Source organism: Nelumbo nucifera, chromosome 1 (genome assembly GCF_055504915.1).
Source record: "Nelumbo nucifera cultivar China Antique chromosome 1, China Antique-T2T, whole genome shotgun sequence".
Lineage (NCBI taxonomy): Eukaryota > Viridiplantae > Streptophyta > Magnoliopsida > Proteales > Nelumbonaceae > Nelumbo > Nelumbo nucifera.
The window spans coordinates 193110866-193136689 of record NC_142649.1 but is presented as its reverse complement, the minus strand read 5'-3'; the positions used below and the strand labels follow the sequence as shown (position 1 = coordinate 193136689).

At 43.3% G+C, this 25824-nt stretch overlaps 1 protein-coding gene across 1 annotated transcript; it reads right to left on the bottom strand.

Annotated features, from left to right (window-relative positions):
• Positions 1-216: 216 nt before the first annotated feature.
• LOC104611885 (Peptidase family M48 family protein) lies at positions 217-23838 on the bottom strand. Its single transcript, XM_010279150.2, has 3 exons — positions 22594-23838; positions 22322-22473; positions 217-819 (listed from the first exon to the last, which is right to left on the bottom strand). Exons 1-3 carry the CDS (start codon positions 23539-23541, stop codon positions 570-572), a joined length of 1350 nt encoding a protein of 449 aa, XP_010277452.1. The 5' UTR covers positions 23542-23838; the 3' UTR covers positions 217-569.
• Between the last annotated feature and the right edge of the window lie 1986 nt (positions 23839-25824).

Here is a 25824-nt window from a genome sequence, read left to right as displayed (position 1 = left end):
GAACCTTGCATGAATCAAGTCATTAAGTCAAATATCAAATCCTACATCCAGACAAAACTTCTTGTTTCATTTTTCTTTGGAATTTCTTTGACTTATGCTGCTCATTGTTTGGATCACCGGAGCTATCTGAAGGGCAAATAAGATTGAGGACCGACAGGAACTCTGGACAACTATAAAGTTTAAACTTAATCCAGTGTGGCCGGAAACAAACATCCATGATCTATCATCTGTCTTTTTCCTAAAAATAGAAGAGAAATTGGTTGGAGGCTTTATCAGAATTCAGAAAATATGGAGAACAGACTAAAAAGAATTCACAGGTCGCAATCGATGATTACACTTGATAATAAAAAACCACGTAAATACACATCTTGCATGAGGAAGAAAAACTGAAAGTAGCACGCGATCTATACTGGTTGATCATAAACTGATAAACACAATTTGACTCCCACAGAAAACTTTTTGATCCAGAGCCTGCTCCCTCCATGTGAAGATTACCACTTTCATGGCTTTTATTTTGAGCAAGTTGATTGGACATGTTACTTTTACATCACCCGGATGAATACAGAATTTCATAGGAAACCTTCAACACCACGTCCTGCTCTAACTTCCCTGTAAATAGACATTGCCTCTTCCATCACTTTGGCTTGGGTCAGCAATTGCGCTCTTTTTCTTCCAGATGGGTGAGTGGAAAGATAATCTCTCAAAGATGATTCACCTGTGACCTTTCCCAGTTTCTCATACACTTTAGGTGCCACTCGTGGGTCATATCCAGCTGAAGCAACCAATAGTAACCCAATGTAGTCTGCTTCCATTTCCATCCTGGTAAACAAGCAATATTCAAATCAGTACTCAGGCAACAATTAACTTACAAAAAAAAAAAAATTGTAACAGATACCTTCTAGAATAACAGAGGAAAGAAAAAATATACGTGCATCAAAAGAATAGGCTGATCGCATAGGTTAACAATCATCTCCTGAAAAGAAGAGGCAACATAATATGGTTCCCTAAGCTTGTGGGAAAACTATTTTGTTACTCTATTTCAATTGTTTAGTCTGACAAATGGAGGTTATAGCGTTATCTCTCATCATTCATTGCTTCCATATTCAGTGATATATTTTAATCTTCACCAATCTATGTCTCACTGGAGTAACCAAGGATAACAATTCTCTGGTACAAAATTTACCATTGCAAATAACTAGAAGATCTCTTCTACATTTTCTGTTTCAGTGCATCTCCAAATCTTGCTTCTCTAATAGTGTCATCTCAACCCCTCCCCACCACTCTTTTCCACAACGCCCATATACTATCTTGTTTATTTTTTTGTTAAAGTTGAAGGTGAATATAAACAGAAAGGGCCTATATTGGCTCACTTTTCTGAGCCAATTGGCTATGCTGAATCTTTAAGTGCAGAAATTTCTACAGGAGCTAAGATTAACAAAGATAAAAGCAATTGGGCAGCAGAAACTTGGTGGGAAGACCCAATTGGTGGTAAACTGGATGAACAAAAATAGCATTGATGTTGGATGGGCAGGCAAGCCTTGAGGAAAAACAGATGCATTGCAAGAGAAATAGAGGTTACTTTCAGATGGGTTAATCAATCAGCTATTGGGTTGTCTAATACCTTAGCCAAACAAGGGGTTTCTAGGAAACAATTGATTTGGGCACCATTGTAAGAATGACATATGAGGGATTCAGGGCTTGGTGTGATCCAGCCAATTTAGTGGGATGCAAGCAAACTTGTAACTATAATATCATTCTGATATAATAAAATTTTGCAGTTGATGATAAAAAAAGGTGAATATAAGAAGAAATTAGTTTAAGAAACAGTTGCAATTGCTTCAAATATAAATAAGACAGGCAAAGTCAATAGATAGGTTAACGAAATCTGATGAAGGAAGATTTGGCCCGACCTCGTAACCACTCAACATGTGGCAAAGGCAACAGCTCGGCACAACAGCTCACCAAGGCGCGAGCTCCAAAAGGAGGAACCAGCGGTCCGAACTCCCAGTACGGAGCCCGAGCTCTCCCTTAGGCCCCAAGCCTTATGAACACAAAGGGCAACAACCCGAACTGGCCTGCCCCATGGCAGTTCGGACCACACCTCTGTCCGAACTCAAGACTTCGCCTCCAGGGGCAGCGCACCTGACTGACTTGGGATCTGACGCTTGACAGCCGCATTCCAACGGCCACCTGCCACCTGCCACCGCCATCTCCAGTTACAGAGACGGCTCCGACAAGGAGCAGCGGCGGTTCTGTCCCAGCAGAGGTGATGACACCCAAACTGGCAGAAGCACAGAAGTAATCATACCCGACCTGACAGAAGCCTCAGAGTGAGTGCGCGAAGTGGTTATAAAAGGCTCTCTACCCCCCGAGGACAAGGTATGTGAACTTTGCGCCATCTGGTTTTATCTTGCCTTTGAGAGAATACTAACTTGAGCTTCGGAGTGATCTCGCCGGGTTCCTCCCCGGAGATTCCCCACTTTCTTCTCCGTTTCAGGCCCCCCTGTCGCTCCAGTCAGAGGCAAGGTCGTTGACAGCTAGGACTGACCGGATTGCGCACCATCAATTGGTGTCGTCTGTGGGAAACGCTTCTAAAAGTCTCCCTCTAAAACTCTCATAACCCCTTTCCTCCAAAAACCCCAACACTCATGGCTTCTTCCAGCAATGCCGGACGTGGCACGGAGGTGAACACCACCGGGGAACAACTTCAAGTCCCCGTGGTGTGCATCGGACAGTTCACCATCCCCCTTCTGGTGGATGGGATCCCCAGCTTGAATGCGCCACAAACAGTGGCGCCCATAAACCTTCCTGCCATGAGCATCCCCTTTCCTCTCCCTATCGAAACAACCTTTACTGAACCAACTGTTGTCCCCCTGGCAACCAGCCAGAACCAGTTGGACGACCTGATGCAATGCATGCGGGCAATGCAAGCCCAAATGCAACAATTCCAGCAACATCAGCTCCAGCAGCACCAAGTACTGCACCACATCTCCCAGTATCACTATCAGCAGCAGTTCCCTCAACTGCCTCTGAACCAACCACTGCTTCCACCTCGGCACCCTACTCCAAAGCCGTTAAGCCCTCCCCTCAGGGTGGACGCCGTCATCGAAGAGAGGCCTCCCAACCTCAGAACCCCCACAAAAGCCAGGCCTCATCCCCGGGCCGAGGGGAAAGAAAGATCATCCCCGCCTCGCAGCTCGCCGGCGGGTCGGGCACCTCGCCCGCCAAGTCAGTATCTCGACACTCCAAGTCTGAGCTCCCGCTGACAGAGAATCAGTTCAGCGTCCTTGCGGCAGACTACCAACAGCCCGGGCCCATCGAGCTCGGCAACACAGAGGCCAGCAGCGCCAGCACCAGGCCCACTCAGCAACGAAGGCACCGACGAAGTTGCCGAACTGCCACCCGTGTCCTGCCCGAGCTCAGAGGCAAAGAAGAGACGAGCTCGGACAAGGTAAAAGCTGCCCCAATTCTCTCAGTTCCTTCCCCCTCGCATCAGAACTCCTGGCAGTCCCCATGCCCAAAGACTTCAAGCTCCCACCTTTGGCAAAAGTAAAGGAGGCCCTGCTCAACTTCCAGTCACACTTCATCAGGCAAATACCGAGGTCAGAGAACACTGAGGCCGACGCCCTGTCCCGATTAGCCAGCACGAGTCACAACACCATGAGAACCATGTACATAGAAGACTTACCTCGGCCTAGCATTCTCGGTGGGGCAGAGGAGGTCGCTCCCGTCCTTGAAGCAGAGCCGAGCTAGATCGACCCACTCGCAAGCTTCTTGCTAGATGGAACCCTCCTTGCGGACCGCAATGCAGCCAAGAGGGTGCAGTGCCAGGTAGCCAAATACGTCATAATAGACGAACGGCTATACTGACCACACGCTGCCCTACCTGCGCTGCTTGCGACCTACCGAAGCCGAGCTCGTGCTCCGCGACACTCATGAAGGTCTGTGCGGCGGACACTTGGGAGGCAGAGCCCTCGCTCAAAAGGCGCTTCGACAAGGATACTACTGGCCAACGATGAAGGCAGAGGCCATCGAGCTCGTTAGAAAATGCGACAAGTGTCAGAAGCATGCCAATATCCACCATCAGCCTGCTGCCGACCTCAAGTACCTCACCATTCCATGGCCCTTTGCACAATGGGGCATCGACCTCCTGGGGCCATTCCCGCCAGCAACAAGTGTGTAGAAATTCCTAGTGGTGGCGGTAGATTACTTCACAAAGTGGATAGAAGCTGAACCTCTGGCAACAGTTACAGCCCAAAACATACAGAACTTCTTTTGGAATAACATAGTATGTCACTTCGGTCTACCTCGGGTACTGATCTCCGACAACGGCAAGCAGTTCGAGGATATCAAGTTCCAAGAATGGTGCCAAGATATGGGAATTCGTCAGAACTTCACATCGGTCGCACACCCGCAGGCAAACGGTCAGACAGAAGTAATGAACGGAGCCATCCTCCGCGGACTGAAAGCATGACCAGACCGAGCTAAAGGGTTGTGGGCGGACGAGCTACCAAGTGTTCTATGGGCTCACCGAACTATGGAAAAAACCGCCACGGGAGAGACCCCCTTTAACCTCACCTATGGCACTGAGGCGGTAATCCCGGCGGAGATCGAAATACCCACACTGCGACTAGAAGCATATGACGATCAAACAAACGGAGACGAGTTACGTACCAACCTCGACCTACTGGATGAAGCAAGAGACCTCGCGCACATCCGAACAGCAGCCTACCAGCAAAAAGTAGCTCGGTACTACAATGCCAGAGTAAAGAAGCGAAACTTCCGCGTCGGCGACCTGGTTCTCCGTAAGATCATGGTACCCGAACCCGGCGTGGGCAAACTTGGACCAAATTGGGAAGGGCCATACAGAGTAAAGAGAGTGCTCGGGGGGGGCATACGAGCTCGGAACCTTAGAGGGCAAACAAGTACCCCGAGCGTGGAACATCGTCAACTTAAGGCGATGTTACCTATAGACCACCAAGCGAAGTGGACAAAATCGCTACCAGAGCCTAAGGGCTAGGATGCCGAGCTAACGAAGAAACCTCGGCATAGGCAAGCAAAGAAGTCCCAACCAAAAGCTCAGGCGAAGTGGAGACAACGAACTAATAGGGACATCGGCATCTCAGAGACTAAGTATTAACACCAAAACAGGTCGCGCGAGTGCAGTAACCCGGGCAAGAAACAGATCGGGCATATGGTCAGTTCGGCAAATATGGTCAGTTCGGGAGAAAAAACAACCAACACTTAACCAAAAGAGAGTCATTCCATTTCAAAATAAGGGAGTGTACATTTCGAACAAAAAAAAAAGAGAAAAAATACATATCGAGCTCACAGGCCCGGAGGTGCTTATTCTTCATCAGAAGGCACTTCAACAACACCCGAAGGTCCTGCCTCGCCCTCGGAATCCGGCTCACCATCAGCGGCGTCGGCCATATCCTGAGTAATGTGCGAGGTGGATATCGCACTAATATCAAGCTCGGGGTATGTATTCCGGATCATCCACCGGCTTAGTTTAAAGCCCTTTCTGTACGAATCCACTATCAGGTCATCAAAGCGCGGCGAGGCGATGTACTCATCAACGGCCTTCTTCTTGGCGTCCTCAATGCCTTGAGAAAAGATCTGCGTCCTCTCCCTGATATCCTCTTGAAGATATTCAACCTGATGCTGCAAGTCCAGCCTCAGGTCCGCCATATGCTTCACCACAACTCCCATGGCCTCAGCATCTCTCTGAGACCTCGCCTGCCTGGCCTGTGCAACGCGAGCAGCCGCCTCAGCAGCTCGGGAAGCCGCCTCGGCAGCACGGAAAGCCTCTTCGGCAGCTCACGCCTACCTCAATCTCCTTTCCACCTGGGCCGCCAAGGCATGAATTGAAGAATTCACCTACCAAAAGGGAAGAACAAAATGATCAAAAGAAAGACAACAAGGATAAAAGCAAAGAGCTGGACAAGAAATCTGACTTACCACCATGGCATGAGTGGCAGCACGACAAGCTACCTGGTTCAAAGGAAGCTCAGACCATGCCGCGACCTCCTCAAGATAGATGGCCTCCCTACTCTTCTGCAGAGAGTGGTTCGGTGACAACACGCTCCTGAACTCGCCTTGGGCCCCCGAGCCTGAGGGCCCAGCTCGCGTGTAAGCGGACTCAGAGTAAGCAGGAGCCCCCGTGTAAGTAGCTTCGGCATAAGGGGCCCTTGCCGCCTCATGGGCTGGAGGGGCCATCTCGGGCTCACTAGGCGGATCCACAGACGGGTAGTTTGGTACCTCGGGCTCCGCGTCTCGGGGCACCTCGGCACGAGTTCGTTTGGCGACTCGCTTCCTCCTCTTCATTCCGTGAAACAGGTGCCCACCGCGAGTCCTCTCTAAGTCCATCACCCCTGTAAAATGAGCTCGGCATCAGGAAAAAAACGAAAGAACAAAGCAAGACAAAAGACAAACCTGAGTAAGGAACCTACCCGAACTCAAACCGGCCTCAATGAGCTTGGCCTCCGACAGATAATGATGGCATTTTAGCCCAAGCCATGCCCATTGCCGGAGGCCCTTCGCCGTCTCTTTATCAAGCGCAACATCGGAGTCGGGGGCGGCCATCCCCCACCCGGTTTGAAACGGCCACCCCAAAACACTTCGCGCCCCGAAGTAGTCCCGCTTCCACGCCGGGACCTTGTTGGGAAGTTCATGTAAAAGCTTAAAACCCGGGCGGGGAGACAAGTAATACGCCCGCCTACGCCCGGGAAGGGGACCCGCTTGCTTCTTAAGCATTAAGATGGAAGAAAAGATATCCAAGTCGAAAGGAAAGCCCTGTTCGCAAAATAGGGAGATTGTCCCCACCAAGTTACGAATGGAGTTCGGGTGAAGCTGGCCGACAGTAACGCCAAAGTGGTTCATGACCTCGACAAGGAGGGGGTGGAAAGGCAGTCGCAGCCCCGCAGCGAGCTGCTCCCGGAATATCACGATCTCTTCAGGACCGTGTTCCCAAGGAAAACTACCCGAAGGTATGAAGTAGGCGTACTCCCCAGGCAAGTTGTAATAGGTAATAAGGGATTGGAGCCCCTCAGGCATCATGGTCGAGGGACCAAACTTGTCTAACGTCCGACCTCGACGAGAGGTGGACGCCAAACTACCCGAGGCGACTCGGCCTACGGGTTCGAACTCTTCCTCGAGCTCTACCTCCGGTTCGCTAGAACCATCAGGGGATGCAACTCGGTTCGTAGAACCCGCATCTGACCCCCTTGAAAAACCGTCTGAGCTATCCGAGCTAGACATCGGGGAGAGAATATGGATTCCAGGAAAGTACTCACCCGGAAAATGGCTTGAACGGACTACGGGAACTTGAACACGAGCAAAAGACCTTGAATGCGAGCTAAAGGCTTGGACGCGAGCTGAAACTTGGACACGAGCTCAAGAAGCAAAGCGCAGAAGTGACAAAAGCAACTGGGGTCCCCCACTATTTATACCCACAGTAGCCAAGAATCAATGGCTCAGATCAAAGCCAATCCGACGGCCCGCAGTCACGCTGACCGCACGTTTCCTGAGACCGACACGTGACTGGCCACACGTCTCTCGAAACTGACCGCACGTCTCCTCACATTAAAGGCGGCAACGGCACGTTTTCAAATTTGAAAAGACGCCCGCTATCGCATCTCCCAGCAGCGCGCTTTTTAAAATTTTGAAATAAAGCGTGCGCTGTCACGTCTCCCAGCGGCGCGCTTTTTGAATTTTGAAATAAGGCGCGCGCTGTCACGTCTGCCAGCATCTGTAGGCAGATCGGCGCGTTTCCCATCTTTTGGGCGCTCGAGAAACCCAAAAGAATCCTGACAACGCACCTCGCGCTATCAGTCAACCAATTCGAAGTACGGGACAAATCCACCCGCCACCTCGCGAACTCCCCGCGCCAGGGCAAGACCCTTGGCACGAGGAGTGGGGGGCAATTGATGAAGGAAGATTTGGTCCGACCTCGTAACCACTCAACACGTGGCAAAGGCAACAGCTCGGCACAACAGCTCGCCAAGGCGCGAGCTCCGAAAGGAGGAACCAACGGTCCGAACTCCCAATATGGAGCCCGAGCTCTCCCTTAGGCCCCGAGCCTTATGAACACAAAGGGCAACAACCCGAACTGGCCTGCCCCATGGCAGTTCGGACTACACCTCTGTCCGAACTCAAGACTTCGCCTCGCACACCACTCCAGCACTTCGCCCCCAGGACACCGAACTGAACAAACCGTACCCGACACCGAAGGAGTCCATATCCAGGGGTGGCGCACCTGACTGACTTGGGATCAGATGCTTGACAGCCGCATTCCAACGGCCACCTGCCACCGCCACCTACCACCGCCATCTCCAGTTACAGAGATGGCTCCGACAAGGAGCAGTGGCGGTTCTGTCCCAGTAGAGGTGATGACACCCGAACTGGCAGAAGAACAGAAGTAATCATACCCGACCTGACAGAAGCCTCGGAGTGAGTGTGCGAAGTGGTTATAAAAGGCTCTCTACCCCCCGAGGACAAGGTATGTGAACTTTGCGCCATCTGGTTTTATCTTGCCTTTGAGAGAATACTAACTTGAGCTTCGGAGTGATCTCGCCGGGTTCCTCCCCGGAGATTCCCCACTTCTCCGTTTTAGGCCCCCCTGTTGCTCTAGTCAGAGGCAAGGTCGTTGACAACTAGGACCGACCGGATTGCGCACCATCAAAATCCAACTTCTGATCTAATGATCCAAAAAAAAAAAATCCAAGTTCTCATTTACTCTATATTCTTTCCTCATTTTATATTTGGATGCACATCAAAAGTCTGCCACATTTGGTATTTGGATAAACCATCCAAGTCCATGCTGCCTAATGTCCATTTCTATGTCTCATATCCATCTAGATTTTGTAATAGTAATCATTTTCTGTTTTGAATTAAATTTGAGGCTAAGGCTGTGTCTGGTGGCAATGCAAATAAATTTGCACTGATGCAAAACCATGGCAGTGCAAATGATTTGAATGTAAATTCTGACCTATTTTTGTTTCTAATTTTAACTTATTTTGTTTGATTGCAATACAAATGAAGTAATTAAGACATGGAGCAATAAAGTAAAATCTAAAACAAAATTAAACAAGAATTTGCATTTTTAGCATTTGCACTCCCATGCATTTGTACTTGCTCCATTTGGAAGGAGTACAAATACAAATATGTAGAGTGCAAAACCTTTTATTTTATATTATTTTGTATGTATTTGTACAGTACATATTTGTATTTGTACTGAAAGAATGGTAGAATCCATCTAATGGACGCCAATAAGGTTGCGGAATGGGTGGGCGAGTTTCAAAAATTTTCCTACCTTCTTCCAACTGGGAATCATATTCCCTAAATTTAGAATACTATATTCAAGAATCCTACTTGAACCATAATCGAACCAGATCTGAACCGAAAAGCAAAAGGGAGGAATATACCTGATCCGGAGAACCAGTATCTCCCAAAGTTGGTGTTCACGCCCAAAGAAGAAACCAAGATCCGCTCCTGCTGAAGATGACACAGCTGTGGATGGAACGGAACTAGCAGGGTGCATCCTACACACTGGATCCTTCGCAAGAATCCTCTGGAAACTCTGAACACTGAATCTTTCTCAGTCTTTTTCGCAAGACTGATGTCAAGAACTGATTTCTTGACTCCCTATTGCTGCAAAGATCAGATCTTGCAAGAGGGAAATGGCAGCGGCTGGAGAACTCCTGGGACGAAGATGGCTGAACTGCTTTTCTTCTCTCTGGAGTCTGTATGAGATCTGATCTCTGTTTGCAGGATAATTTCTTACACCACAAACCCTTGGTTCGAAATCTGATATATTTCTCTTAGGGTTTCTCCTCTTTTCTTCTTGATTAAGAAACCTCCTATTTTGGAGTTATCCCAATCCAAATCAGTATTTGGATATGGGATTATCCTAATCCTATCTGCAGATTAAGTTAGCTTACTCCTGATCTTATCAGGAGGTTACCAGATTCAAATCTGTTTTGAATTTGGTCTCCCAGAGTGGGTAAGGTTAAAGGCTCTATCCTTTTACTAACATTAATCTCAGATTCGCCCCATAGATGGGTGATCATATCAGCCCAGCTCGAAATGGGCTTTTGGCCCATTAAGTGTTCAGTGTTTAACTAGTCTCCAATCTGCTGCCCAGTAGGGCTTCTTTGTATGGCGTGGGACCCAAGCATTGATCTACACACCAGCCACATGGGTTTGGCCCAGCCTTTATTACAAGGCCCAGCCGAATTCACTGAAAAACTCAATAAACCCCTGAGCCCATCACATGGACCCTATGGGCCCAACACTTACATTAAGTGGTCCCTGGGCCAAGCCATCTTATAAAAACCCAAGGACTGTGGGCAGGTGCAAGATTAGCCCATCAGGCATTATCCTAAATGGTCTTACACTTAACCTCTTAGCCCTTAATGATCAAGCACTGCCTGACAAGAGAGGACCTCTCCCTCGGCTGCAAGGAACAGTGTCGCACTCTCCACTCACATGGATCCCGGGAATTAAAACCATTTGCAAACATTTCGAAAGCGTATATATATATATTAATTTTGCAAAACAAAATTGCAACGATTGAAATCAACTGCCGGCAGTTTGGTTTCCATCAGAGAGAGTGCATTCCCGATCATTACCCTTTGTCCGACAAAGGGGCTGATCCTGTCACTATGATCACCCACTCAGATGAATTCTTAGACTGTCCCAACATACCCAGGTTTTGATCCCCATCTAAGGATCTCACTGATTGGCATATCAAAGACAGCCCGATCCGACACCTAGTGAAGTGTCATAATCGAGTCTAGGGGTCCGATGTAACTTTCCAGTTTTGCCCATCTATCTCCAAGGTCCAGGGCAATACTAGAAATCTGGTCCGATTCAAGGATTCGAGTAATCCCATACTGCATATGCTTTGGGTCTTACCCTGGTGGCCGAGACAAGCCATCCCAATACTTGGTGGCACACCAGTATCAGCCTTGGCAGGATAAATCTCCCCAGACTTATCCAATGGCTGTGAACATTTAAAACTAACACGAGTCTCTATAAGTGTCCAGTTTTAGGGTCTTACACAGAATCATACCAAACAACATGAATCAAACATGTACTTCATTTATTTCCACTAAATAACAAAAGTACATCAAATCGGATTGAAGCTAAGGGCATACAAAACTGTCTAACATGTACTCCATCCAAACTGAGCCACTAGTGCAAATAAATTTGTACTGCAACCAAACACAGCCTAAGTAACAATTAAACAAGGTAAAAAGATGAAAGGGATTTTCCAAATTGGAAGGGTGAATAAAAATGAAAAAAGAACCCAAATTCTGGTAAGAGATAGTAGAATACCATTATGGAACATTTAGTCATGCCCTGTGTCATAGAGATTCAATTTGTCACACTTGTTAGTCCAATATAATACTTGTTATTTTATGACAATTATTTTTCTGTACAAGTTAAATACACAATTGAAGCTTGGGCTCATGAATCCTATTTTTAAGGTATATCCAATTTGGCACACCATATTCATGTTAGAATCTAAGGTGGCCTTTGATAAATCTGAAATCTGAAGTCTGAAAAGTTAAAAAGATATTATTTGTCTCAAATCTGAAAAGAAACATAGATGCTTTTCTACTTTTTAGAGGCTCTTAATAGACAAGGTTGTTTGTGTTGGATCAATGCTTCAGCATCTGAAATTCCCTGATTTTACTATTTTACCCCTAAAACAGACCATTTGGTAATTTTGAGTTCAATTTGCACTATTCCATAAAAAATAATTTATTAAACTCAAAATAATAATGAAAAATATGAATAAATTATAAAAAATAAAAAATAATTTATTAAAATAAGAATCAAATTGAAAAATGCACATAAATTTATAAATTAAAAATAAATTATTAAAAGTTAAAATAATAATGAAAATAGTAATAAAGTCCATGAAGCAATGAAAAATTTTAATAATTAGCAAATTAATATCTTAAAACTATTAAAATATTTAATAATAATAATTAAAATAATTAATACAAATAAAAATTATAAAAATAAAAAATAATTTATTAAAATAAGAATAAAATTGGAAAGTATATATAAATTTATAAATTAAAAATAAATTATTAATAATAAAAATAGTAATAAAATCTATGAAGCAATTAAAAAAAATTAATAATTAGCAAATTAATATCTTAAAAACTAATAAAATATTTAATAATTAATAATTAATTGTACATCAGTTGCAGCTGTGTTTTGTTTTACATTGTTGCAGTGGTGTTTTGTTTTACATTAGTTGTAAAGGCAGAGAACGGGGTGGAGATGACAACAGTAGTCGGGAGTGGAGGAGAGAGAGAGAGAGAGAGGGAAATTGAACGATGGAGAGTTGCAATGGATTCGATCAAACAGCTCAAGTGGCTAAAGACAGGGGTGTTAACCGCCACTATTGAGAGTTGCAGCGGCAGTGGCAGGAAGATAGGGAGAGAGAGAGAGGGGGGGAAGTCGAACGGCTGAGAGTTGCAGTGGATTCGATCAAACAGCTCAATTGGCAGACAAGGGTGTTAACCGCCGTTGCTGAGAATTGCAGCGGCGGTGGCGGGAAGAAAGGGGAGAGAGAGAGAGAGAGAGAGAGAGAGAGAAGAATGGGATTTGAGAGATGATTTTCTTTCTGACGAGTTCTCCATCGCTAGCGACTTTAGGGTTTCTTCTTTTGAGGAAATGAGGGATGTTTTCCAGCAGTACACCTATACGAGCAAGGATGATGAGGATAGAACCGACGATGCACTTCTTTGGTGTAGAGACCTCGATCAACATTCTTTAGGCAAGTTCTCCATCGTTGTCTACCCTTCTCATTCGATGGTAACATATCGAATGGGCTTCTATCGGGTTTATGGGGATATAATATTGTCATTATTAAAAATATTAGGGAAATTTTGGACTTTCAGCTAGGTCTGAAACGTATCTGACCGCGTTTAATGCATGGCCTGGGTCTTACGGTTTCAAATCTGAAAATGCATTTCAGATCCTTTTTTCAGACTCAAACCCAAACATAGGTGGCGTCTGAAAAGTAACATTTTCAGACTTTAGAGATCTGAAAAGTGTTATCAAACGCCACCTAAGAAATGAACCCAGAACAATGCAGCATGGCATTGTGAAAAGCTGTTACAATATCGAACTTTTTGAAGGAGCCTAAATTTCTAGCACATCCAATTTGCTTGATCAGTAGCATATAACAACAATAAGATATAATCATTAACATCAAGGAAAACCTAAAGCACAAGATTGGCACTCCATTACATTTGTCAAATACAATTAACCATTTCAAATCCAAGGGTCTTCCACTAGAAGAACCGGTTATACATATGATAGGAATCGATCAGCACCCTTGAAGACTTATTCTAGAAAGAAGGCCTTACAACAGGTCCTGATATGGCATAGTGATGGTACTTGGGATTTGGACTGAATTGAACACCAAGGGTATTTTTGCTATTTTATAATTTTCTGTAGGGTCCAATAATAGGGTTTGATTTTCTAGTTTTAGTTTGTTTATGTTTAAAAATTCAGAGTCATTGCATAAATAGGATTAGAGTTATCGAGTCTTCTTTGAGTTTTTTTTTTTTTTGATCAGCAAGAAATTTTATAAATAAAGTAGCAAAGGTTACAATCAGTTACAAAAGTTATAGGTAGCAGAAAAGCATTAATCTAATCTGGCACCCACAAACAATCAGTTACAGTTCTGCCCGGTACAATGTAGATCTATTTGCCCCTTGTTTTGCTAGGGTATCCGCCATCCCATTTGCGCTCCATTTGACCCAACCAAACTGAGAGTTGATCCTCCTTGTAAGTATGTCAATTTCTCTGAAGATAAATTTGAGCTTCCAAGGTACTGAAGTGATGTTTTTAGCCCAAGAAATGACCAGTAGTGAGTCTCCTATTTCTAAGTCTGTTATTCCTATCTGCTCAGCCATCTTTAGACCTTGAAGTAGGGCTAGAGATTCAGCCTGTATTGAGTTACCAAATACCTATTGGTCCTGAGAAGAGTGCCACCACCACACCCTGATGATTTCTAATCACACCTCCCATGCCTACCCTTCCTGGGTTACCAAAAGAACTCCCATCAAAATTTAGTTTTAGTTTGTTCAATGTCGGTGGGGGTGGCTTCCATTCCTCACTCACAATTACTTTGGGTGCATCTGTTGGTGCTACTTCAGCCCAACTTCTTAAAATCTCATTCGTGGAGAAATTTTTGAATAGCTCCATGGTCTTCACCCAATGTGCAGTTCTAATTTTTATGGCATCAATCACTTCCTCTGATTTACTTTTTTCGGGGAAAATTCTTAGGTTTCTTTCCTCCCATATAGTCCATACTGTAGCTGCTCTTGCTGCCTTCCATAAGCATTTTCCTCTTTTCTTCTGTTGTCTCAAGAAGGAGGGGCTGAAAAGACTTACCACATCCTGTGGGGGAGCCCATCTGCATCCAAAGAGAGAACAAACAACATTCCAAATACCAGAAACAAAGGAACAAGATAAAAAGTAAATGGGGTAGGGTTTCACCACAATCCAAACAAAGAACACACACACATGAGTGTTAGACAGTTGTATGCCCTTAGCTCCAATCAGATTGATGTACTTATGACATTTATTGTAAATGAATAAAGTACATATTTGATTCATGTTATAGTGGTGTTTTTCTGTGTAACACCCTTAAACTGGGAAGTTAATGAGACTCGTGTTAGTTTAGAATGTTCACAGCCGTTGGACAAGTCTGGGGAGATTTATCCTGCTAAGGCTGACACTGGTGTGCCACCAAGTGTTGGGGTGGCCTATCTCAACTGCTAGGGTGAGACCCGAGGTACATGCAGTGTAGGTTTACTTGAAACCCTGAACCGGACCAGATTTCCAGTATTGCCCTGGACCTTGGTGATTAGTGGGCAAAATTGGAAAGTTACACCTGAACCCTAGACTCGATTATGATACTGCACTAGGTGTCGGATTGGGCTGTCTTTGATATGCCAATCAGTGAGATCCTTAGAGGGGGTCAAAACCTGGGTATGTTGGGACAGTCCGAGAATTCATCTTAGTGGGTGATCATAGTGACAGGATCAGCCCCTTTGTCGGACAAAGGTAATGATCGGGGATGCACTCTCTCTGATGGAAACCAAGACTGCCGACAGCGGATTTCAATCGTTGAAATTTGTTTTGCAAAATATATTTTATATACGGATATAAATATATATATATAGTACGGTTTCTAATTGTTTGCAAAAGGTTTTAATTCCTGGGATCCATGTGAGCAGAGAGTGCAACACTGTTCCTTACAGCCGAGGGAGAGGTCCTCTCTTGTCGGGCAGTGTATGATCGTTATGGGCTGAGAGGTTAAGTGTAAGACCATTGAGGGTAATACCTGATGGGCTAATCTTGCATCTGCCCACAGTCCCTGGGTGTTACAAGGTGGCTTGGCCCAAGGACCACTTAGTGTAAGTGTTGGGCCCATAGAGTCCATGTGATGGGCTCAGGGGGTTCACTGGGCTTTCTAGTGAATTTGGCTAGGCCTTATAACAAAGGCTGGGCCGAACCCTTGTGGCTGATGTGTAGATCAATGCTTGGGTCCCACGCCATACAAGGAAGCCCAACTGGGCAGCAGTTTGGAAGGCTAAGTGAGCACATATACTTATTGGGCCTAAAGCCCATTTCAAACTGGGCTGATTTGATCAGTTAAATTCAGAGAGAGAACATAGCACCCAGTGAGACTGCGCTATTTTCTCCTTGCCGCCCCCTTCCTACCGCCGCCATAACTGCCAGTTCGATCTCCTCTTTCAAGCAGGAACAATCAAGATTGGATCTTGATATCAGCCTTTGGAGAAAGGCTGATCCGAAGTTGTGCTCATAGCCCCAGCGAATTCTTGTGAAGGGTTCGGTTCGTTGGATGAACATTGCTGATTCTGCTCCATCCTACACTGCGCCATCTTTAGTGGGAGCATTTTTTGGTTCCTTCCTTGGGCGTGAACACCTCCATTGGGAGATACTGTTTCTCCGTATCAGGTATATCCCTCTCCTGCTTCTGTTTTCAGATCTGGTTCGGTTTATGGTTCAAGATTGATCCTTGAAAATGTAGATTTTCAAAAATAGGGAATGTGATTCCTAGATGAGGGGAGAGGAAATTTTTTAAATTTCGCCCAACCTACCTGCAGGGTTCGGCCATCCATATGATGGATCTCTCATCCCTTCAAAGAGAGGCATTTATTTGGCCTCCTTTTTTGTAGCACATCACAAGTGTTTACCTTCCCTAAGAACACTTCCCAACAAAAAGCTTATACTTTTAGAGGGATCGGTTTACACCATATTTCTTTCAAAGGGAAGTTCACCCCCATAGGGTCAGAGTGAGTGAGCAAACCAAAGAAAGATGCACAAGAAAATAAACCATCAGGAGGTGGGAACCAAACTCTACTATCAGCTATAGATTGGTCTAAGTAGACCCTCTCAAGTGTTGAGATTAAAAGCACTAGAGACTCACATTCATTTTCCCTCAACCCTCTTCTGAACCCAAAATCCCAAGAGATACCAAAGTCTGAGAGCAAACCAAACCTAGCAACAGGTTTGTTTTTAAGGTTTGATAAAGAGTAGAGATCTGGGAATCTAACCATAAGAGGCATATCCCCAACCCAAAGGTCTTCCCAGAATAAAACTTTATTACCACATCCAACACCAAATCTGATAAATTGAAGAAAGGTTGGTAATACCTCATAAATTGCCTTCCAGGGAGAGTTTAGAGCTGCATTGGAGGCTAGTTTTGCATTCCAGCCATTAACTGCTTCACCATGAATGCTTTTAATGACCCTATGCCACAACCTATCTTCTTCACAAGGGAATCTCCACAGCCATTTCCCTAGAAGGGCCTTATTTTTCTTTAATAAGTTCCCTATACTTAGGCCACCATGCTCCTTAGGGTAACAAACTTACTTCCACTTCACTAGATGATCCTTCTTTTCATCGCCAGGTTCCCACAAAAAATCCCTCATAATCTTCTCCAATTTCCTAGCTATTTTTACCAGGATCTTAAAGGTGGAGAGGAAATAAGTGGGTAGGTTTGCTAGGGTAGATTTTATCAAGGTGATTCTTCCCCCCAAGGAAATATAATTCCTCTTCCACATTGCCAACTTCTTTGTGAATCTCTCTAACACTGGCTTCCAGAAGCTTTTAGCTTTCGAATTCCCCCCCAAGGGCATACCTAAGTATTCTGGAGGCCAGCTTTTCACTTCACAGCCTAGCAAATTTGCCAATGCTTGAATGTCCCCCTCCCCCATGTTTATTCCAACTACACAACTTTTTCCCCAATTCACTTTCAGTTTAGAGGCCTTTTGAAACTTATCCACCAATCTTTTCAGGTTCCTTACACTGGATTCATCCAAACTTTCACAGAAAATGATTACATCATCAGCAAATTGCAAGTGAGACACCACCACTTCTGATCTACCCATCCTCCAACCTTTAAACTAGTTATCTTGGTCAGCCTTGGTGATTTGTCTACTTAAGACCTCAGCCACAAAAGTGAATAAGAATGGGGATAAAGGATCACCCTGTCTGAGTCCTCTTTTAGCCTGGAAGAAATCCTTTGCTACCCCATTCATCAAAATAGAAAAATGTGTCGAGCTAATACATTCTTTAATTCACATTCTCCATCTTTCACCTACGCCCATCTTTTCCATTAGATTCAACGGGAAGGCCCAATCCACCATATCATAAGCTTTTTCTAGGTCCAATTTACAAATCAAACATTTGCCACCTTATTTTTTCTTAGCTGTCACACATTCATTTGCCACTAAGATTTGATCCACGATTTGTCTCCCTTCTACAAAAGCTCCTTGGTTCTGAGATATAACATAGGGCAAGACAGTCTTCAACCTACCAGCCAAGACTTTAGCAATGATCTTATACAAGCTACCCACAAGACTTATTGGTTTGTAATCCTTGGGGGTTTTGGCTGCCTTCTTTTTTGGAACTAAAGCAGTAAAAGTTGCATTTGCTCCAGGTAATAACTTCCCTTTTTGATAGAACTCCACAAATACATCCATTAATTCATCTTTCAAGATTTCCCAGCAGTCCTGATAGAAAGCCATTGAAAATCCATCTGGCCCCGGAGCTTTAGATTTATCCATTGAGATAATTGCTTCGTGTACCTCCTCTACACTGAAAGCTCTTTCTAGGAAGGTTGCTTCGGATTCTGGCACTCTGTCCCACGATAATTCTCCTAATTCTGCATTGCTTTCCTCAGAGGAGGCAAGGATTGACTTGAAGTGATCCACAAAGCACCTTTCAATTTCCTCCTTTGAATTTAAATAGGATATGACAACTTAGTTTGAGTCCTACTAGGATTATTGAGTCTAACAGTTTGACTCCTAAGACTATTATGAGTCTAACAGTTTGACTCCTAGGATTATTATGAGTTTAGTGTCTATAAATATGTATGGACGTTTTACACAAAGGCAACGAATCATATTGAGTTTTCTTCAGCTTATGCTAGTTATGGTGAGTGATTCCCATGCCCTAGAGTGATTCTAGGCACCCTGTGAGTGATTCCAGGTATTTTCTCTCTTCTTTCTCTCCCTATTTTCTCTCTTATTCCTTCAAGAAGCCATTACAGCAATTGACAGCCATAAAACTCTGATCAAGAAGACCATTCAACATTCTCTAAGGACTAGAACTGAGCTGGTCCTACATCAACATAACTACTATCCAATGAAACTAGTCCCACATTTTTTTAAATGTTGTATCAAGATTCAAAGATGGCTTAATGACAGGAACATGCTGACCCCTTGTATTAGTACCTTGCTCCATGAGTATGGCGAGGAACTGCTATCAAATGAGAAATGATATGCCCATAGTGGATACTTGCATCAAACCCTCCAATCATATGTGATTAAAAAACATTGAAAATCCAAATTATTTTTTTTATCAGTAACACAATTTCATTAATGATCACAATAATTACAAAGAGGAAGACAGACTCTTATCTTCCAACTACATTAAAATCCAAATTAATTTAAGGGTTAATTACTTATATATACCCTGTACATTTGAGAAACTACTTATATATGCCCTGAACTTTGAATAACTTATACATGCCTTGTTGACTGGCCCCACATAATATAAACAGGACCTCTATCATTGCACAATTTAGGGCCGTTAATAGCTCACTCAAAAATAATTTATAATATCAAAGTTGCCCCTAAATGTTCAAAACGTTGAGCAAATCATTTCCCCTCTCTTCATCATCCTTGAATGAACCAAAGCAACAAATCATTTCCTCTCTCTTCTCGAACCACTACACATAAATTTCTCCCAAGAAGAAGAAGAAGAACAAGAAGGAGAAGAGAAGAGAAAAGAAAAAGAAACAAAACCCAAAAACAACTTTTATCTTCAAAACCCAAAACCAAAGTGAAGCAGAAAGACAATGCACACACAGGGGGCCCATGGCATTTTGTACAAGGGCTTCATCCCTACAATGCGCACAAAAGCCCTTTATCTATCATTTTTTGACATAAGGCCAACTCTCTGGTAGTTTGAGGTTAACAGCCAATGAATAGAAGAACGGATGACAAATTTTATTAGAGGTTAGAGATTGAAGAGAGCTCAAACAAGGGGGAACGCTGGAACAGAACAAAAAGTATGTATATTTATACACATAGCTTTTAACAGGGAGGAGTGTTGAAGAAACTATTGGTGGCACTCACGGGATTGCATTTAAGGACCAAGATTTTTTTTTTTTTCAAATACATGGAGAGGGACTCAAAAGCTTCAAGTCCTAAAAAGAAACTAGAGATACAGGGGAAGGAAATTTGGGGATTGAGAAGCTCATCTCCACCACATTGCTATTAATTGCAGTTTACAGGTCACCTCAAGTTTTAGTACAAAGTTTGTATCCAATACCATATCCATCCATGTCCTTGCGTATCTGGGTAACATAGACTACCTCTTCCTTTTTTTATTTTTTTATTTTTTCATTGGCCTCCATTTACCTCTTTCACTATGAATTATAAATGGTTCCAAAGACACATTAGGGCCAACACTTCAACATTTTACAATGGAATACCCTTTCTCAGATGGATATTAATATCCTAACGTATGATGAATTCCATTAGTTTTTCAAACAATGCCTGTAAATTAGATAACTTTTTCAATTTAACCAGAATAAAGTTTCAGCTTCCAAGCTGTCTTTGACAATGGATAGGTGGGTAGAAATTACATCTTTTTTTTTTCTCTTCTCAGGCTTGGAACGGCTTTTGGGGATTAATTATAGATTTGGTAATTAAGTGTAGAGAACAATTCTGATTATGTTTATGTTTTGTTTAGAGACTAATTATGTCTTATTATTCGTCTTACTAACCTGCATCAAGTAAGAGGAAGAGCGTTTTGGGAAGTTTAGGAGGGGTTTCCAGCTCTGAACAATAACTCAGTTTTTTTAATAAATACAATAAGTCTAGTTTCAAATCCGAGAATGTGAAACTAAGGACAAAATGGAAATGGGTTTAGAGAGCAACGAAAGCTGAACTTACAGAATAATGTAAAAGTGAAAGGAGTAATTAGGATTGAGTAGAGTTTTGCAGTTGCTGGACTGAAGTTTTAGTGGCAGGAATTCTATACAACAGTAAATTTTAGTAGTTAGAAACTTAGAATCACTCTAACAGAACAATAGATCAGCACCAAAAGGATGAGAGATCAGCATCTTCAGTAGTTAGAATCACTCTAACAGAAACAATAGAACAAAAAAACATTTTATTAACTTGTGTAGAAAAAATAGGGCCTTGCACATTTTTACAAGTGAGGGGAAAATGCGGTCAGCCCTTTTCCGTTTCCTACTTTAAAACCAATAACAAAATACTACGAAGACACTGACTGGAACGGGACAAAGTTTGCTTGACAACTAATGACTCTGACTCACTAGCATGACTCCCAAAGTCCCAATCCGAAGACTAAATCCTAACCTAACCAGAAAAAACAACTCCTAATCTAATTAAGAAAATTACTGACTCAAGTAATCAGAAAATCATCATCTTCTAAAGCAGTAAGCTTTACTCCAACTATATGGAGTCGTCTACATAAACCCTATTTCACCATTCTGTTCTGTTTAATGCTCAATTAATAAGAAAATAACTACTTGAAATTACAATAACATCCCTACTATTGATAGATACATAAAAAGTCAGAAAATTCCAAATTTGGCATGTTGGCTCCTACAGCAGTCTTTCTTTTTCTTTTTTTAAGTAAACATTCTAAGAAGAATCCTAATATAGGTAGTCAACCATTATCCAAGATGCCTAAAGACTTGCCGAAAATAACATTGTAGAGAGAGAGAGAGAGAGAGGAGGACGAGCTTATTTTGGTGTATATATCTATTTGTACATTAGAGGCCTTTTGGCTACCTCCCCAAATCGAAACCCTTTCTTCTAGCACAAGGGATCAAAGCCCCTCCCCCACCCATCCACCCTCCACTATGATGTGGACAAGAAAAAGCATGTAGAAAAAGAAACCACCCTGTAACTTTTGATATAAACCAGGAGAAGGGCAGCAACCCTGCAATAGAAACCAGAGCTAAACCATTTGCGATCTTATAGACCTTCCTAGGAGTCCACCCGAAAGAGTGAATGTTTATATGTCACCCTAGCACCTGGATCTCCTTCTAAAAATTATAAGGTTCCCTCTCTTTTACCTTCTCATCAACTAATGAACTAAATCTATTCAATTTTCTATTTTTTTAATATAGTTGAACACGCTTTCTTAAGTATGAAACTGATAAGTTACTAATGCTTTCATGTTTTCTTATCCTTATTGCATTTGAGTGCAGTATGCCTTGGCCATGCAAACACTCAACCGTCATTGTGGTGTTTATTTTCAAGTGCATGAACCCAACATAATATAAGAAAGATCAAATGATCAAATATTAGTTTGTTAAGCCAATATAATATAAGAATGAATTATCACTCTTTTTTGCAGTATTTCAGTGAGTGAGACAGCTTATTGCAGCAATTGGACAATTTATTAAGGAATAAATAAATGCAACTGCTTTATCCTCTTTAGGCAGTCTCCAAGGGAATTGCTAGATCTCTCATAAAAAATCTAATAAATAAATAACTGAATGATGAATCCCGGGAAGTAGTCTGGAAGTAAACTAACAGCAACATTGCATGATGAAAATAAATTCAATTAAGCAATATTAGTTGTAGAATGCATGTATTAACTCCAGTAGCTTGAGAAGGGGATTTCTGAATTCAAGTTTTCAACAACTAATGCCCCAGCAAAAACACCAATAAGGAAACACTTAAAAGATTGAAACCGCGCAAAATACCTTCGAGAGAAAGGAAGCCTGAAAAAAAGATGTGACATTGTGTTCACAAGGTCCGGCATGGAAACAAACTGGAGAAGAATCAACTGGAAGATGGCAAACCACAGATTCTTTGTGATCCCTTCCGCTGCATGCCGAGCTACAGCATGTGCAACCTAATTAAATTAATTAATAAATAACCTACTCTTGTTTGTATGATAGGTTGGAAAGGTTAGTTTTTGCAACATCATATGAAGATTGCTACAACATCGCTAAAATTTAACCAGAAATTATACCTCATGTCCAAGTATGGTAGCTATCTCCGCATCTGACCTGAAATGGTTAAGCAATCCCGTGAATACTACTATCTTCCCTCCAGGGAGGCAGAAGGCATTGACAACAGAATCATCCACCACCAAAATCTCCCAATTCAATCCTTCCAGATGCTGTGTCGCAGGCTGTGAGCCCAGCACCTGACCCTTCTTCCGGCTCTTTTCAACCCACTTGTCGTCGAGAATCTCGTCCTCACGATTCCACCCTTCTTCCAATTTTCCTTCTGGACCGCTACTCAATGCAAACAGAGTATCTTGAGCATTCTTTTCGGACATGCCAGTACTCTCCGACGCATAGCCAAGATCGCTCCACACCTGCTCATGCCTTAATCCTCTCTGCAACGCTTCAATTATGTCTTTAGCTATCAACCTCACACGCACACTCTCGGGGTGAATCGCCGGGAGAATCTTTCCCTTGAATGCAGCCTTCACCTGCTGGAACTGAGCTTCTCCCATCTGTCTCTCGATGCCCTTCGACAATAGAACGAAATGGGTGCGCTTCGTATAAGGAATCGTTTCCAAATTCCCATAGTAGACAGTAACAAGAACACCCGTACCGACCACAACAACAACCAGCACGTTCCTCGGGTTATCAAACCATCGGCGAGGCCCTCTCGGTCTGAAGTGTTGAACCTGATACCGATCGACATAGTAAAATCTTTTCCCACTATTGAAGTAGACATCCTGCAGGTCCTTTTTCCCGCAAGCATAGAACTTAGGTTTTCCGGAAATTAAAGATGAAACAGAAAACCCAGAGACCCTGCTTTTGTTATTTGTACCAGAAAGCAAAGACGGAGTAGGTTGCTTGAGTCCTCCATGCGTTGTCTCTCGAATCGGTGCTCGGGCTATGACCTTGGAGGCAAAATCTCGAAACGCATTGATTGCAAACTTTGCTTTTCTATAAGAACCCATTGTCTTGAAACTACAATCTGGAAAAGTTACAGTAGACCTTCATCAATATTCAATAAACCGATTTTTTTTTCTCAGTCGCGTTCTTTGACGATTATTCTCTCTGGAAAATTAGGAGGAAAAAAGGAAAAGGAAAATCAAATAAACAACAATGAACAAATAGCAAATTTCAAGGGTGGAATTTTTATTTCTTTTGGAGCATTGAAGAATTATGTGTAAAGAAACGAGGAAGACACGAGGAGGTGTCTGGAAGTTGCTTTACATACGAGATACAACTGTGAATTAGGTGTAAAGAGAGTCGAGCCTCGACCGCATGGCGCCAGTGGCTAGTTGGACTAGAGATCGAGATCTTTTGGGTTTGGACGATGGGCTACGGGCTACCCCGGTTGTGTAGCCTCGTGGAGAAGAGATGCCAGTTGCCTAAGTCCCTGGACGGACAATTTCCGGGCAAGTTTGAATTCGGTCAAGTGAGGACCGTACACCAGTAACCCGAAAGGCAAACCGACCACGTCAATTGGGGCGTACGTTGCCGGTTGCCGCTCTTTTGTCCGCAATTTGCGTCAGATAGGGCTGTTAATAAGAAGACTCAACCCGACCAACCCGGACCGATTCAACCCGAGTTGACCGGGTTTTCTTCAATATCGGTCAGTTTCGGGTTGTAAAAAATTATAAATCGATGGTTCGGATCAGTTTCAGTTTTCACTGACCTGAATCGAACCGACTTAGTAGTTAGTAGTTAGTTCCTAGTTATTAGTTACAACCTACTTAACTAAGTTGTCTCTATCTTAGTTACAACCTAAATTAATTTCTAGTCTTCTAGTTAGGAATGACATTAATGGCAAGTATTGTAAGACAACTAGAAAGGAATTTTTTGGAAAAGTTTAAAGAAAAGAATCAAAGGATTCTAGTTTCTATGGTCTTTTACACCAAATAGGCAATCAATTACAATTATAATAAGGTGTCCTTTTTTACTTAGATTATAAGGTTTTTTGAAATATACAAATTTCAGTCTTCTTTCTCTAATACAGTTTGACTTCTATTTTTTTGATAACTTCTATTCTAACTTGGTCTGCCCCCCTTAGCCCTCAACTCAAGCACAATCTCTAATACAATTTGACTCTCAAGCATGGTTGAACTTAGAGCCGAAACCGATCCAAACCGACCCAACCCGACTCAAATCGACCAGGTCAGTTTTGCTTAACACAGGGTCGATTTCGGTTTCAATTTTAGGTAATCCGACCAGGTTGGGTCGGTTGGAAAAATCTCAGTAAACCGACCCAACCCGACCTGTGAGCAACCCTAGCGTTAGATAGGAGTGTTCGGCTATAGGGCAAAGCCCATTCGAGCAGCATTTACTACCTTCCATTGAGAATATCTCCCTACTTGTATGCTTTATTTCATGAAAAAATATTCCCAATGCAAGCTTGCAAAATGCGGTTAGAACAGTGTGAAGTACAAATTTCCCTTGATAGAAGCTAACGTCCAAATAGGAGGCATTCGTTTTTTGGATTTTGAGAGGGAAAGCTTGGTGCAGCTTGATAAGTCTTTTTATAAATATATTTTAACTTCTCAGATGGTCAAAAGATATTGATGGTGCGCAATCTGGTCACTCTCTACTGGATGGTAGCTTGGATGTCAGTCTACTTACATGGCCAGTCGAACTGCAAGAAAGTACAATCAGAGGACCTGGGGTGCTTTACCCGGTGTGGGCACTCCAATGCTTAAGTTAGTAGAGAGTGTAGTTGCGAGCTTGATAGCTTGTGAGTAAGAGAGCTAGAGAGCTAAATCGTGCAGACCTTATGAGATTAAAGGTGATGCTTTTATATAGACGAGTTGCCATAGGCCTTACGAAATATGTCTGAGATCTTTGGCCCACATTATCTAGAGTCCATTTCGCACCCGAAGATGGACTTCGTGTGAGCTGATAAGGCTTATCGAGTTCATCCGATCCGAGCGGGATAAGGATAAGGCTCACTGACATGCGGTGTGATCCCAAAAAGGTCAGAGATAGTTGGCTAGCTTCTAGAAGTGAGCTACATGGCACCTTGGTAGGTAAGGACACCATGAGCTGTTTGGACCTCGGTCTTGGTTGAGGTACCCGAGATGCCCAAGCTAACCTGGCCAGCTGAGGCGTTGGAAAGTGTTGAGTTGTCATCTAGTCGTCAGGTCGCTCCATGTGTCTGCATGCTAACAGGTTGGGCCAAATTACCCCTCATCAGATATATTGAGCTTTTGGGGTTTTGTCTTTAAAATAAAGACCGTTTGGCAAGTGGTTCAATCTATTGG